This window comes from Miscanthus floridulus, chromosome 9 (genome assembly GCF_019320115.1).
Source record: "Miscanthus floridulus cultivar M001 chromosome 9, ASM1932011v1, whole genome shotgun sequence".
NCBI lineage: Eukaryota > Viridiplantae > Streptophyta > Magnoliopsida > Poales > Poaceae > Miscanthus > Miscanthus floridulus.
The window spans coordinates 95,995,902-96,012,463 of NC_089588.1; the positions used below are offsets into that span (position 1 = coordinate 95,995,902).

The 16,562-nt window shown below is 44.8% G+C and overlaps 1 protein-coding gene across 1 annotated transcript; it reads left to right on the top strand.

Moving 5' to 3' along the window:
- The first annotated feature begins 8,663 nt into the window (after window positions 1-8,663).
- LOC136482428 (uncharacterized) lies at window positions 8,664-11,287 on the top strand. Its single transcript, XM_066479636.1, has 4 exons — window positions 8,664-9,330; window positions 9,938-10,099; window positions 10,183-10,384; window positions 11,062-11,287. The coding sequence occupies exons 1-4, from the start codon at window positions 8,758-8,760 to the stop codon at window positions 11,121-11,123; spliced, it is 999 nt and encodes a 332-aa protein (XP_066335733.1). The 5' UTR covers window positions 8,664-8,757; the 3' UTR covers window positions 11,124-11,287.
- Window positions 11,288-16,562: the final 5,275 nt, after the last annotated feature.

A 16,562-nucleotide genomic window follows, 5' to 3' on the forward strand; every position in this document is an offset into this window, starting at 1 on the left:
AGCACTCGACACATCTAGTATAGCCTTTTGTTTTCTCTTCGGACAACGAACCTTGACCTGGCAGGTCAGTGATTGTAGCGATAGGTACTCCCTTGATCGTGACATGTTCCTTTTTGTACTCGTCCCAAACATCTGGCACACCCTTTTCAAACATCTCCTCTAGTTCATCGATCACTGGTTCCAGAAACACATCGATGTCATTCCCAGGCTGTCTTGGCCCTTGGATCAGTAGTGGCATCTAGATGTACGACCGCTTCATACAGACCCAAGGTGGAAGGTTGTATATACAGAGCGTCACTGGCCAGATGCTATGATTGCTTCTAACCTGGTCGAAAGGATTCATCCCATCTGTGCTCAAAGCAAACCAAATGTGCCTTACCTCTCCACCGATGTCCTTATAGAAAATAGTATTGACAGTCCTCCAGTCATGCCCATCGGCGTAGTGCCTCATCATTGTATCTTTCTTACGCTCTTCGCCATGCCAGCGCAACAGCTTGGCTGACTTTGCACATGCAAACAGCCTATGCACCCGGGGAGCTATAGGGAAATACCAAACGACCTTTACGGGACCTCCTCTGGTCTTGGTACCCTCATCTGACGGCCCTTCCTTATATCGTAGAGTTTCACACTTGGGGCACTTGTCCAAGTCTTTGTATTTTTCTCCACGGTACAATATGCAATCATTGGAACACGCTTGGATTTTTTCAACCTCGAGGCCGATGGGGCAGATCATTTGCTTGGCCAAGTATGTCTTTTCTGGCAACTCGTTTTTTTTTCTGGGAGCATTTTCCTTATTATAGCTAACAACTGATCGAAGAATTTATCGCTCAATCCGTTTGTCGATTTGAACTCTAACAACATGATGTTGGCTTCTAGTTTGCTCATTGGACAATTCCTATACAATGGTGTTTTGCCATCTTGTCTCATTTTCTCTAGCTTTCTCAGCTGTCTTTCACTAAGACATCCGGTCTCTACATTACGTAGCAGCTGAGAAATGCCATCGTTATCCTCGGTGTCATCAGCTAGCGTGTTCCTAAACACATTATTAACTGTGGCCATAGGTTCCGTGTTGACACCGGGTTCCTCGTCAGCATCGTGGATGGCTACATTAGGCATGTCCACATCATCATCGTTTTCCCGCAGAACATTCACACCAACCTCGCCATGCATAGTCCATATCGTATAGTTTGGCATGAACCCCCTGGTAATCAAGTGTGATCGTATAGACTCAATTTGACAAAAGTTCATATGATTCTTGCAATCTTTGCATGGGCAGAAGACAGGGTTCCCATTCCCAGCATGGGCTTTGGCATCGGTGATAAACTGGCTGACGCCATGCATGTACCGCTTGTCCGTTCGGGACAGATGCATCCACTTTCGATCCATCTCTGCACAAAAAATACTGAGACAGTAATTACAAAGAATTAATAAGAAATCGAGCTTCATGAACAACAATTGTAGCTCGAAAGTACCATTTTTGGAAAACATTATTGTACACTAATTATTGAAAAATTAAAATTGGTAGCCCCAGCCCTGTAAATTGAAAATCGTAGTAAAAAACAATTATTGCACAATATTGAAGAACAACTATTCTACTCTACTTCTGAGAACTAAATATAGCATCACATACTAACAATGATGATCTTGACCACCATGGAATACTTAGCTAGGAATTTAAATGTGTTCATAGACACCAAACTTTTGGATGATGGATTCACCACAATTTGAGCCTTGCACAAATGTCCAATTGGAAAAATACTCTCTAGAATGGAGAAAGAACTAGAATGAGAATCAAGCAATGTAGCCATCAAAACGAAGCTAATTAAGCAAGAAAATCAAAGGAGTGGATGTTTGTTACTAACCTTAAAGCAAAAAGATCAAGCCATTCTTCAAAATCTAAGCACTAGCTTCATGGTGAAGAGCAACCGCAACAATGGAGGGAAGGGCCCAAAAGCGTGCCTCTGTTCTCGAGATGGAAGAGGGGAGGAAGAAGAGGACAGCTGCAGCCTTTTATGCAGTAGGCTTATCACCATCGGCTCTTTGCTAGAACCGACAGTGATAGAGCACAATCACTGCCGGTTTGTGGCTTGAACCGGCAGTGATAAGTGCCCGCCAAAAAACTACCGGTTGAAACCACAAACCGGCAGTGATGTGGTCCTTCACTGCCGGTTTTAGCCCAGCCCTAATCATTTTTTCATTTTCAAGCTCATAACCGGCAGTGAAAGTACATCACTGCCGGTTCTCACAAATCCGGCAGTGATGATGCCGGCAGTGATGTGCAAATCTGGCGTAGTGCTTGCTTCATCCCTGCTTCCCGTATTTGCCCAATTAGTTTTCTGTCTGCCTCTAAAATACGTCGCTGGGACCTCAGCTTGTGTGACTTATTTGGACTAGCACGATAATGATTGTAATCAAGTACAACCTTTTGTACAGTCCATATCCCCTCTCTGCTGACAGTAAACTGAATAGGAGCATTGCAACCTGTCCTTATATTGTCCTTCTGTGATGACTCATTTTCTCGATGTCCTTGGCTACTACAAACTATATATTTCTGACATATCGTCTTATCTGCTCTACGCTTTATATAACTCTTTCTAATGCTGAATCATGCCTTGCTGGCATATGTGTTGTACGTCTCATAAGCTTTGTCCTCTGATTGGAAAGTCATTCCAACCTCAGGAGTGATCAATGTTTTCCCAATTTTATCAACAGCCAGCAGTACAATAGGATGGATATAGTTACATAGCCATGCTGAATCCATTTTTGAAAAATTCTACCATAGAAAAGGATTGCCATTTCATACCTCAACTCCTTGTGGTGCCATGGCTTCTGGCAAGTGCACAGCTGATGTACTCACGGGCAATGTAGACGTTGACTCCATGATGTTGGACAGCACCACAGGTGTAGTGCCTGTATGGATGTTCTCCAAGCCAAAAGATACGTTGAGACATTTTTGTGGTAACCAATGATGAACATATTGCATAAATAATAGTACATCTACTACCTGTGTTGCATTAATGTTGTTCGGAGATTCATCGGCGTCTGCAATATCCTCTCGCGCCATAGCGTCATCAGCGGCAACACTCAAGGCTGGATCGTCCTCCATGTACTGCAGCGGCGAGAGCACCCTAGCGGCCGCCTGCCATGAGGCGTCAGGTACGTGCGCCGCAGATCAGATTGCCGGCGGGGCGGACGACGACAGGCATCTCAGATCAAAACTCCAACCGCTCGGCCGTCGTTGGCGGCGTTCACGTAGTCACGATGTTGGTCGCAGCCTTTTCCTGCGTCGTTTGCGGCGCTAATGGGCTTTCTTGTCTATCGGATGAGCCAAGCCGAATGTAGAGCCAGGGAGCAAGCCGATGCGCCAATTGAGCCATGCTGTTGTGGGATGACGTGTCAACATATGATTGGGCACTACCGGATACAAGAGATTTACCGAGTGCCCCCTAAAAGCACTCGGCAAAGAGAGTGCCTAGTGTTACACTAGGCAAACGACATTCGGTAAATGTTTTAACGGCAAACGTTAGTTTGCCGAGTGTTTTTGTCGCGCACTCGACAAAGACGTTGCCGAGTGAAAAAAAAATACTAGGCAAACTTTTTTTTCAAAAAAATATAAAAAACAAGCCGGCCGCCGCCACCCTTGCCTCCCGCCGCCACGTCACGAAGCCCGCAGCCTCCAGCACCAGCACCAGCCACGAGCACCCACAGCAAGCACCGCTCAAGTGAGCTCGCTTGGTGCCTGAGCACTTAGCGCTGGAAGTGCTGTAGTGCTGCCGCTGGGCTGCTGGACAGCTGCTCCTACTCGATACAGTGACGAACACACAAACAGAGAAGAAGCAGGAACAAACAGAAGAAAAAGGAGCGATAAAAAATCTAACGAAAACCAAACTAAAACTCCATGAAACGCTCCCAAATTTTGCACAGATGCAATTCAACCTAGCACGAACCTATTTCCAAAAATCATTGCATGGGATTGACGCAAAATCCGGGAAATTGAGATCAAACTCAATAACGAAAAAGGAGAAAAAATGGAAACACGGTCTGGTGCGCGTCGTCGAGGTTGTCCGCGTTCACGGCCTCCACGCACTGCAGCAGCAGCGTCAGCAGGTGGAGCCCCTCCTCGTCGCGCTGCTTCCGCCGCTGCTCCTCCTTCCGCTCCTTCGCGGCCGCGGCGGTCTCCTCCGCCGTCAGGGCCTTGGGAGACTGCGACGCCGGATGCGGCTCCTCCTGCTGCTGCTGCGGAGGCTCGTGGCGATGCTTGTCTTGAAGCGGTGGAGGGGGAGGGAGCGTCAGCCCCGCGGCGGTGACCGGAGCGCCGTGCAGGAGAGCATGCTGCTGCGAAGGCTGAGGAGGAGGCGGCGGCAGTGGGGCTCCAAGAGGGACGCGGAACCGAGGAGGAACAGGGGGCGGCGGGCGGGCAGGCGCTCCCGAGGACTGTCACCGTGAGTTATATAGTATAGGAACTTTGCCGAGTGTCCTGGATCTGACACTCGGCAAAGCCGTGTTCGCCGAGTGTCAAACTTTGCCGAGTGTCCTGGATCTGACACTTGGCAAAGCAGTGTTTGCCGAGTGTCTTAGATCTGACACTCGGCAAAGAATTTTTTTTTTATTTTTCTCTGTTCATGGAGGGACACGTGTTAAAGAAGATATTTTTGTTTGCCGAGTGTCCCAGATCGAGCACTCAGCAAAGTATTTTTTTATTTTTTTTCTTCTCATTCTTTTCCAGAAAAAGATTTTATTTCTTTGCTGAGTGTTCTACATCTAAGCACTCGGCAAAGTTTTTTTTTCATTTTTTTTCTTCCCCTTCTTTTTCAGAAAAAAGATTTTATTTTTTTGCCGAGTGGTTTTTTGACACTCGTCAAATCCCCTCTTTGCCGAGTGTTTTTATTACAGCACTCGGTAAAGAACTTATTCACCGAGTGCCCAAGAGAATACGCTCGGTAAACATAAAACACTCAAATTTAAGGATTCGGTAGTGGGGGTCTGCACACGGAGCGTCGCTGCAGCCAGTCTTCCACCGAATTTTTTTCCAGCGAGGGCACAGGGATCACCCATTCACACGGCATTGCGACTGCGCATAAGATTCAAGAAGCAACAGAGGTCTGCCAATAGATATCGATGGTGTTTGGTTCAGCAGATGGTAAAGCAAAGGAAATGAAATCAGATACCACTCTAATGGGAGTGGTTCAATCTTTATCTTAAAATGGAAATAGGATCTCATAATATTGATTACATACGGTGGGAATGAAACAGGTGTAACGGTAATGGGCTGCGTTACATTTGAGGCAATCAAACGGCTTGGAGATGTCACTATGATCCTGCAATAAACAGGCCATGCCCTTCTAGTTTATTTATTGAATATGTTTTGCATCAGACACGGATGGATGCATTACACAGTGCCTACTCTAGGCAGCAACACACAAACGGAAGGAAGGTTGTCTGGCAGTAGGAACCTAAGCCATAATGGTGGTGTCTGCAATAGATCCAGCACGTCCCATTGAAGAGACAATGCTTGTCCGTGTGGCACTGCGGAAACGGCCTCCTCACCGGTGATATGCCTCGCACCTACACGTACATGCAACGCCATGTATATGATATAAACAAATCAAACAAGTTTAATTAGTTGGTTAACTAATTTCGGCGTGTTCGGCTGTTACATTGCACATTGAATTTCGGATGGTTTCGGATGATTCAATAGTATTCTGTGAGAGAGAATAAGCTGAAACAAGCCAGAAATAGAGCAGCCGAACACCTCGTTTATATATAGTATTAAAAGACCTTACAGCCGGTACATATATAATAGTTGCATATCTCACCTTGGCAGGGCATGATGGTTGAATTCATGGTAGCAAGAACTAAGAACAAAGCAGCTGTCAAGGACACGACTCTCCATGTCCATGCATTGCCCTTGACAGGTGACATGATGAGGAAAAGGATGTATATACTAGTACAACCCTTTTCTTTTCTGTGAAGAGGGGAGAGAGCAAATGTACATAGGTATACATTTTGTAGAACTGGAACCACCTCCGATCAACGCATAAGTATTGTCTAAGAATGAATTTATTTCTTATGTTGCAACAATGATATCAACCTTAATTAGTCTCTTCTCTCTAATTATTTCATCTTTTGTAAAACTTTATTCTCGATCCGAAGATATTTTGGTAAGATAAAAATGATTAGACTACACAATTAACCTGTGGTTTGTTTGGATACTCACGCATCCCTTGCATATTTTTAGTAAACCTAATATTAATGAGAGGAGATTTTTCCAACCATGTCTTTTTTTTTACTTGCCACGGTGCCCTCACGACACTCCATGTCCTGAATATGATCTTGATTTATGACACGTGCTCAGATGAGTTAGACCTGCGTACATTCGTGCATCCGGTGATGAGTCTGATTCCGAGACATTAGAACAAATGGCATAATTGTTGAATAAAAATCTCCAAGCCACATATCATCTCGTGATCACGCAATAAGTTGTACATGCTTCTCCAAATCTTTGCAACCATTCGCCTTCCTCACGTGCTAGCTCCATACTCGACTATAAGGACCGAATGGGTGGGTGATTTGGCATTTAAAAATCTAATGAAATAACCTTATCCTATGCAAATTCTAAACTCCCAAATCATCTTGGCTCGTAAGTTCTTCTAGAAAGTAATATATTCCCTACTACACAAAGTTCATCACTGATGGGTCTAAATCAATTTCACCGCCAGTTTTATTTGCCTTTTGGCGATGAAAGTGGGCAGTGGTAATAATCTTCAACATTGCCGGCTAATCATGCTTCCAGACCTCTGCCACTGCAGCAATGGTGATCATTCGCTACCCTAGATCGGCACATCACTGCTGGTTCAAACTCGCTTCACCGTCGGATTTTGAATCGACACAACCAAATCGGCAGTGATGGGCAGTTCACATTAGTGTCGATTTTCAACCGGTGGTGATCACAATCATCGCTGCTAGTTCGTGATATCAACCAACAATGTTGAGAAAACCAACACTATCGGTTCATGACACAAGTCGGCAGTGTTCTGTCAAACAACACTATTGGTTCATCATCCAAGCTGGCAGTGTTCTATCGAACAACACTGTCGGTTCATCACACAAGCCGGTAGTGTTGTTTCTATGATCACTGACGGTTCGTGGTTGCAACCAGCATTGTTGAGTTAGGCAAGACTGCCGTTTCATTACTTGAGCCGGCAGTGTTGTGTCTATCATCACTGTCAGTTTTTCGGTGAACCGGTAGTGGTCTCTTTTTCACATTTTGTTATTTTATAATTTTTTTATTATTTTTGTGTGGTACTCTATATTTTCTATGTACACTAGAATTACATCACAAATCCCACAAGATTTATATTACAAATGTTATGGTTACAATGAAAATATACTTATCCAAGATGGTGACATTATCACAAGTCCATCAACATCCCTATTACAATAGTGTATCGTAGGCAGCTTTAGCATATGCCTTGTACTGCTTGGTCAGTAAAACGGAGAATATCCCCTTTTTACTCAATACCTCATCCAAGATGAAGCCTGCTAGCGCATCTTGGAACCCTCTAATCTCGGGGTCTAACAGTCAGCGATGACCAAGTGTCTCGCGCCGTCGTTCAAGCAAGATGATATCAAAATGCACAAATATAGGACAAAACAGTAGATCGTTTTGTTGAATTAACCGATATACAAGGAATGGGAAGCATACACACCATTTCATTTGAGTTTTTTGTTTTCCTGCCGATCGTAATGGAACATTCCCTATATTATGTAGAACCCGCATTCGTTGTTCGCGATCGGCCGTTACAGGGTATCAATTTGCATATGATCAACCTCTAATGGGGTCTTCATGTGCCCATCTATTATTGCCTTGATACTATGTCTCGCATACTATTTTATAATCATGTAGCACAATAGAATGTGCTATGTGATTAGAAAATAGTATGCGAGACACAGTTACATCTGTGATTCCTACGACAACGTGCGGAGTATTCTTTTAGTTTCTAATCATAATGAATGGTTCAATCAAAAACTTAGAGGCCAAATTTTTTTTGCTAATTTCCTTTGGGAAATGGACGAATGATGTAGCAATTAATAGCGGAGCACGGCCCACGAGCCCACCAGGGAGAGGGTCCAAAGTCCAAAGCCTCCAAAGACCGTCTGGGTGAGCTGTCAAGTCTCTTCACCTCCCCCAAGTCATCATTAATAATTATAATTAAAAAAAGGAGTAAAGAGTCTCCCATTTCTCGTTTCGCGGGCGAAGTGGGGTCAACGAAGGTCTGGCCGTCTGGGATCGTCTCGTTCTTGCGCCGCCGCCGAGTGCCGGCAGCCGAAGCAAGGAGCAGCCCAGTATTGCGTCGAGGTGAGGTGATCCTAGATTCCACACATCTCCTCTTCCCTCTCGTTCTCTGCTCATCTTTCCCATCGCCGCTTCCGCAGAACCTCTGGACGCCGGCGACCTGTTCGACGGAATGAACAAGAAGGCGGCGGGAGCTTGCGGCGAGGACCGCATCAGCGATCTCCCCGACGGGGTCCTCCACCACGTGCTCTCCCTGCTGCCGGTGCACCAGGCCGTGCAGACGTCCGTGCTCGCGCGCAGGTGGCGGCACCTCTGGAAGGGCGTGCCCGCACTGCGCCTCGTCGGCCCCAAGACGCGGTTCGCGACCGCCCAGGATTTCCACAGGTTCGTCAACCGTCTCATCGCCGTCCGCGGCCATTTGCCCCTTGTCAGCTGCGAGGTCGAGGCGTGCCTGACCTGGGATGATTACGCCGGTGAGCCTGAGGAGCCGGAGCCGAACCTGTACTTCGACTCGTGGATCCAGTACGCGCTGGCGTGCAAGGTTCGGCGACGTTGTTGGCTGTGAATCAGAGCTCATCGTGCCTCTTGTCTCCCAGCACCTGGTGAACCTGAATGTCCACCATGTTTGTATGGAAAAAGATTGTCTGGATTTCTCAAGCTGTCCAGTGTTAGAGGAGTTAAAGATGAAGGAGTGCGGCCTTTGGGTGCGCAGCATGTCGTTTCCATCGCTGAAGCGTCTGTTCTTTACTGAATGCAACTTCCCTGTGGATCGCCGCGTCAGTATTTCGGCACCTGGTATTGTTTCACTGCGCCTTCTTCAGTGTGGAGGCAAGACTCCTTTGCTTGAGAGCATACCGTTGCTAGAAACCGCGTCCATTGACCTTTCCCGCTATGAGTGCAAGGATAAGTGTGGGGGATGTATTGATGAAATCTGTGAAGGTTGTCATGGTTATCCTGTTGGGAGTTATTGGAGCATGCTTCTGAATGTTCTGTCCAATGCTATAAATTTGGAGTTGAAGGATCAACCTGAAGTGGTATGCTTCTTGCTTCCACTTATATTCTACTCTGTATCTACTGTAACTGTTATTTGCTATATAGTTTTACATGGATAAACACAAACAACTTGCTTTTTCATTATCACACATTGCTGCTGTCTCTGTCATTACTTGGCTGACATACTTCCCATTGTTTCTTTCTGATGATTATGATAGATTATTGTTACTATCTGTAGCTGTCAATTTTGTACACCATGCAATCTACAATTGTTAGACAGACTGGTTCTTGTCAATTTCTTTAGGAGTTGATAGTATCTGCCTCTATAGTCAATATATCACTGTTTCAGATGCAGAAAAGCTTAGGAAGACATATGGGTTATGAGCACTTCTCATTGCATTTGCATAAGTCAAAATTAGACATTAACTATTGTACATTTGTCCAATCAAGCTCCTGTACTATTGATTGCTTGATGCTAGCCATCAACTTTTTATTTTTGTTAAAGCGCATCATTGGATCATGCAATTTCATTATATAATAGGATCCTGACTAGGCAAAATGAGAATTTAGATGCTTAAGGTGCAGTTCTGTGTATTTGTGACGCTAAAATACCAACCAAGGTTTGTGATATTTTTGCTACTTGTGTAGTATATCTACAAAAGGTTTTTGGAATGTTGCCCCATTTTTGGAAGATTGAAGACTCTTTTACTCGACATGTGGTGCAGGCATGTTGACATGCATGCACTGGTTCGCATTCTTCAGCACACACCAATTCTTGATAAGCTTACACTTCAGCTTCGTAGTGACAAGGTAGAGTTTCTGGATATATGTTACCACTGTACTAATGAATGTGCAATGTATACTCTATTTATCTTGTATGTCGTGTCCTGTAGAATCTCTTGTGCGCAGGCCGAGGTGAAAGAAAACATATTCGAATAGAGCAATCATTTTCTTGTCCACATCTTCAGGAAGTCAGCATAGAATGTGAAGAGAAACTAAGGGTCAAGGATAAGGTCAGGCAAATTGTGAAGATCTTGAATAGAAATGGCATACTTAAAGAGCAAATCACTTTCAAGAAGCTCCCAAGGCCAGAAGGTTATAAGTTAACTATTAGCGTTCTTTATGCTTCATACTCCAATTAAAAAAATTGGAACCTTGTTCCTATATATTCTAAGCTGTAATTACTCATCAAGACATCAAGTAGAGCACATAACAACACCCTTTACAGTTACATCCATTATTCAAAATCTATATTATTCTTAGGTATGAACTGTTGTAGTTCAGAACTGTTATTATCTCACCAGGATTATAGTGTGACTAGTAGTGGAATTATGTTTCCATGGTGCCTTGGTGACTATAAAATCTGTACCCTGATTAATTGCTGAGGAAACAGTAGCTGTTCTCATCTTCCAATCCAGTTTACCTCTTCCATAGTCTATTTCCTCGTTTCCATCTTATTAAGGACCACCAATTGGTGATTGTGTTTACTTTTCCTGAGCCTGAGACGGATTTGCTGGTCCCGGATTGATGGTAATGCTACCATCTTCTGATTTCCCTAGTGATAAAGAGGAAACTAGCATGCCTGCCACTTTTTTTACTGAATCAAAATTCTTGACTTACCTCCAGGTTAACAAGAAATTATGTCAAAAAACGTGCATATTGGGATGCATGTCCTATGATTCAAAAAATCTATCCGAGCAATCAGAAATTCCTATTTGATCAATGAATGTGTCATATAATATAACTGATAATATGTTTTCATTTTGGTTCAGTGTATCGTCAGGTGGCTGTGTCACCTAGGGCCTTTGATGACAACTGGTCGGGTGGCGAATAGGTGGTGGTGTTCGGTCGCGATGTTGATCCAAGGCTGTTATCTCATTCTCCAAATCTTTTGTAATGGTAGGCCCTGTGCAGGCCGTTGGTTTCATGGTTCAACTAAGCTGAACAATTTCCAGTTCGTTCTGTTAAGACATTAGTATTTCATTCAGTTTTCGTATTTCCCAGTAGACTCAACTAAACCAATGAGAATAACTGTCAGATGCGCATCAAGATATCGATTTACAGAGCAGCCTTCTTAGAGGTTCAACTCTACAAATAGCTGTCAGGCAAAAATCATAATTTTAGCTGTCACGCAAAAATCATAATTTTTACTATTTTTTTATTACAGAATCCAACTTTCTTATATCGCTCTCTCAAGAGTACTTCGAAAACTCTCTAAATCATGGTTTGGAGAGCTCTTGGACGAAGAAAAATATTTTTGGGTAGCGGGATCTATGTTCAGACTCTGTTCATTAAGGTCCGTGGGCTGGACAAAATCCGTTGGGCTTAGGTTGGGCTCAATTTGCTTGGGTATAGTAAGCAATAGGAGCTCGCAAGCAGGGTGATTTGCTGACATTGGACTTGGCCTTGATTCCGCCACCGGTGCAGTCCTTTTTTTTTAAGATAATGGAAAATTGTAGCTTCAATCCTCTTCAAAGAAGAGGCATCAGTCCCAAGTTAAAGGAATACACCCACTTTAAGCGCTTATAGCAGGTCTTCATTATTTTATTAATGTAAACGAAAGATGTAAGGCTATCCATTGAATGCGAAGAACTCCATATGGAGCAGGTTTATAAGACTCGAGATGCCTCAACCATCTAATTTGCGATCATCCAGGAGCTACAATAGAGCCCACAACCGAAGCTAGTATGTCTCTCGTAATGGAACCTGAAATGTTTTTGGGTGACATCTATTAAACACCTTATCATTTCTTATTAGCCAAATTGTCCAGCAAAAAGCTGCATCTCTGGTCAATAAGGTTACGTTATGTTTTTTGTCTCTCGTCTTTGACGAGCCACCAACTGGTCCCCCTGCCCACCATAGACGGTGTGTAGTGTGCTGGTTCATATCTTAGCAGCCATGGAAGTCATGGCTCACGGTGATATGGGCAGCGTCAACATGTTATTACGTGCTCTCCGTCGATGACATGCATCAATTTGTCTACGGTCTGTTTAGGAGTGCTCAAACTCTGAAAAACCATATTTGGAGCATAAGATCCACTGGAGCAGCTCCATTGTGGATCTACAACGACCCCACTGTTAGTGAGAAAAGTGTTTGGGAGAGCTCCATGGTGGATCTGCTAGGCAAGCCCAACAACCATCCAATTGTAGCCGAATCAGTGGGAGCTCATCCTCCTCCTTTGTCTCACTAACGCCCTGGGTCCACAGACTTCATCTTCTTGGTAGGAAGCAGAGCACAGGCGACATCAGGACACGGTGGGGCCAGGGCTGAGCGCAGACAGAGCAGGGCCAGACTTGGGCAAAGCGTGATGACTGGAGGAGCGCACGACGGCACCCCATGCACGCACGCGGCAAGGACCTGGGCGAGCACGGCTAGGACGGGGCGAGCGTGGTGTCGAGAGAAATGAAAGATGAACGAACCATTATTTGTCTTGTGTGATTAGTGGAACGGTGGATAATTTAGTGGAACGAGTTTTTGAAGCACTGCTTGAGGTGCTATATGAAGCCTTTGATGAGCTCAATGCATCTCATGAGAGGCTAGAGGAAGCCCATGAGAAGCTTGGCAAGGCTCACAAAAAACTTAAAAAGGCTCATTCCTCTTTGCTTGATGAGCAAAATAAAAAGAAGCGTGTTGAGACTTGCAATATATGCTTAACTTGTGATGTAATTGATGAATCATTATCTATGCCTATCATTGTTCCTCTCGCTAACCCTTCTTGTAGTACTTCTACTTTCACCTCATCTAGTAGTGATGGTTTCACTTGTGATGCCTCACTTATGGTTGAGAATGAGAACCTCAAGAAGGAGGTCAATAAGCTCACTCACACCTTGGCTAAGGCTATCGTGGTGAGGACCGCTTGCTTATGTGCTTGGGTAGCCAAAGAGCTTCTCTCTACAAAGAGGGATTGGGCTATATTCCCAAAAAAGGCAAGGTGGCCGTTGCTCCTCACAAGACTAGTTTGTGAAGAACAATGGTCGATTTTGCACTAGTTGCAAGCAAGTTGATCATAAAGAGCATAGGTGCAAGAACAAGGGCAACAATGCTAATGTATCCTCAATTAAGATTAATTCTTTTTATGTGCTTACTAAGGGTACAATTGGTGTGAAGGCTAAGTTCATTGGTAAATCATGGATGGGCTCAAAGAAGAAAGCCATTTGGGTGCCGAAGAGCTTGGTTACTAACCTTCAAGGACCCAAGCAAGTTTGGGTACCTAAATAGAATTGATCTTCTTTTGTAGGTCAATTACAAAGGCGGAGGAAGGCATTGGGTTCTTGATAGTGGGTGCACTCAACACATTACCAGTGATGCAAGAATGTTCAACTCAATCAACACCAATGACAATGATGGTTATGATAGTATCACATTTGGTGACAATGGCAAAGACAAGGTTAAAGAGCTTGGTAAGATTGCAATATCCAATGACATGAGCATTTCCAATGTATTGCTAGTAGAGAGCTAGAACTTCAATTTGCTATCCGTGGCTCAATTGTGTGATCTTGGATTCAAATGCATATTTAGGGTAAATCATGTAGAGATCATAAGTGTAGATGGCTCTAATTTGATCTTCAAAGGCTTTAGATATGAGAATCTATATTTGGTTGATTTCAATGCTAGTGAAGCTAAATTATCTACATGCTTGTTCACTAAATCTAGCATGGGTTGGTTATGGCATAAAAAGGCTTGGTCATGTTGGAATGAAACAATTAAATAGATTGGTTAAGTATGACTTGGTTAGAGGCTTGAAATATGTTGTGTTTGAGAAGGATAAACTTTATAGCTCTTGTCAAGCCGACAAACAAGTTGGAAACATCCATCCTAAGAAAAGCATGATGAGCACTAGTAAATCATTTGAGTTATTGCACATGGATTTATTTGGGCCAACTCAATACACTAGCATTGATGGTAACAAATATGGCTTTGTGATAGTGGATGATTACACTAGATACACTTGGGTATTCTTTCTAGTGGACAAGAGTGATGTGTTTGCAATATTCAAATCGTTTGTCAAGGGCATTCACAATGAGTTTGAAACAACCATCAAGAGAGTTAGAAGTGACAATGGTAGTGAGTTCAAGAACACTAGGATTGAAGAGTTGTGTGGTGAATTTGAAATTAGACATCAATTCTCGGCCAAGTACACTCCATAATCAAATGACCTTGTAGAGAGGAAGAATAGAACACTCATTGATATGGCAAGGTCCACTACTACACAAACGAATATACGCAGCGTTGCACTTTTGCACTCCGTGGCGGGCACCTATTTTTGCCCGCTGCAGTAAATCCCACGATTTACCGTGGCGGGCATTTTTTATTTACCGCAGCGGGCATCTTAATATGTCCGCCACGGTAAATACCCTATTTACCGTGGCGGACATCGTAAGGTGTCCGCCACGGTAATTCGATTTACCGTGGCGGACATATTAAGATGCCCACCACGGTAAATACCCTATTTACCGTGGCGGACATCGTAAGGTGTCCGCCACGGCCGCCATGGAAAAGGCCTAGGCCCATCAGGCCCAAGCTGGCCCGATATTCGTCTACACGTATATATAGGTATACTTAGGCGCAGTCGGCCTCTCTTCCTCCCCACTCTCTTCCTCCCCACACGCTCTAGGTCAGGCCACCCCGACGGCGGCGGTGGAGGCCCCAACGGCGCCCCTTCCTCTCCCTCCTCTGGCCGGCGTGGAGGCCCCGGCGGCGGCGGCAGATCCGGCGCAAGGTGTGGAGCCCTCTTTCTTCTCTCTCAGATCAATGGTGGATCTTGTCCCTCTCACACTCGCACCCTTGCAGGTCCCCGACGACGGTGGCGAGCAGCGGCGACGGGTGCTCCTCCGCGCACGGTGGCAAGCAGCGGCGTGGCCCGTCCGGCGCGGATCCACGGCGAGGCAGCGCCAACCCGCCGCGACGGCATGGATCCACGGAGGGGCGGCCCCAACCCGCCGCGATGGCACGGATCCACGGAGGGGCATCGTCTCCCTCCCACCCAATCGACGGTGGCATAGATTCGGTGGGCGTGGCGCCCACCCTGGCCCTTCCTCTCCCTCCGGCGGTGCGGTGGGTTGGAGCTGCGGCGGATCCAATCGACGGCAGTGGATCGACGGCGGCGGTGGGATCTAGGTTCAGTGCGGCCCGGATCCAAGCCCGTGTGGGCTTTTTTTCTTTTTCCTAAACGATTAACCGCGGCGAGCAAAGCTGTCCGCTGCGGGAAGCCACGATTTACCGTGGCCTTTCGGCGGCGGCGGACCGGTTTGCCCGCCGCGGGAAACCCAAAATGCCCGACACGGATAAATATTCTGTAGTAGTGGGTCTATGCTTAGTGAGTACAATGTGAGTCAATCTTTTTGGGCCGAAGCTATCAACACGGCTTGCTATTGTAGCAACCGCCTCTATTGTCATCCATTGAAAGAGAAGACACCATATGAGCTCTTGAATGGTTGAAAGCCCAACATTGCATATTTTTTGGTCTTTGGTTGCAAATGCTATATCTTGAAGAAAGGCACTAAATTGGACAAGTTTGACAAGAAATGTGATGATGGATTCCTACTTGGTTATTCCACTACAAGCAAAGCATATAGAGTTTGGAATTTGGATAGTAGTACTCTTGAGGAAATTCATGATGTTGAATTTGATGAAACCATGGGTTCACAAGAAGATAATGAGAACTTGGAAGATGTTAGAGGCATTCAACTTTCAAATGCCATGAAGAACATAGATGTTGGTGAATTGAGGCCTAGGCAAGTGAATGATGATGAAGATGATCAAGTGCAAGTGATCTCTAACTCAAATGTGGAAGATGATAAAACACAAGCTAGTACAAGTGGATCTCATGACAATGAACAAGATCAAGTGGCTAGTACATCATCTCAACCTTATGATCAAACAAGTGCAAGCAATCAAGTTCCAATCCTCCAACCAACCAATGTTGCAAGGGATCATCCATTGGACACTATCATTGGTGATATTTCAAGAGGTGTTCAAACTAGATCAAGATTGGCTTCATTTTGTGAGCACTTCTCATTTGTGTCATCCATTGAACCAAAGAAGATAGATGAAGCATTGACGGATGTTGATTGGGTGAATGGTGTGCATGAAGAATTGAATAATTTCACAAGAAATCAAGTATGGAAATTAGTGGAGAGACCAAAGGGACACATTGTGATTGGAACCAAATGGGTCTTTAGAAACAAGCAAGATCAAGATGGGATAGTAGTAAGGAACAAAGCAAGATTGGTAGCACAAGGCTATACACAAGTTGAAGGTCTTGACTTTGGAG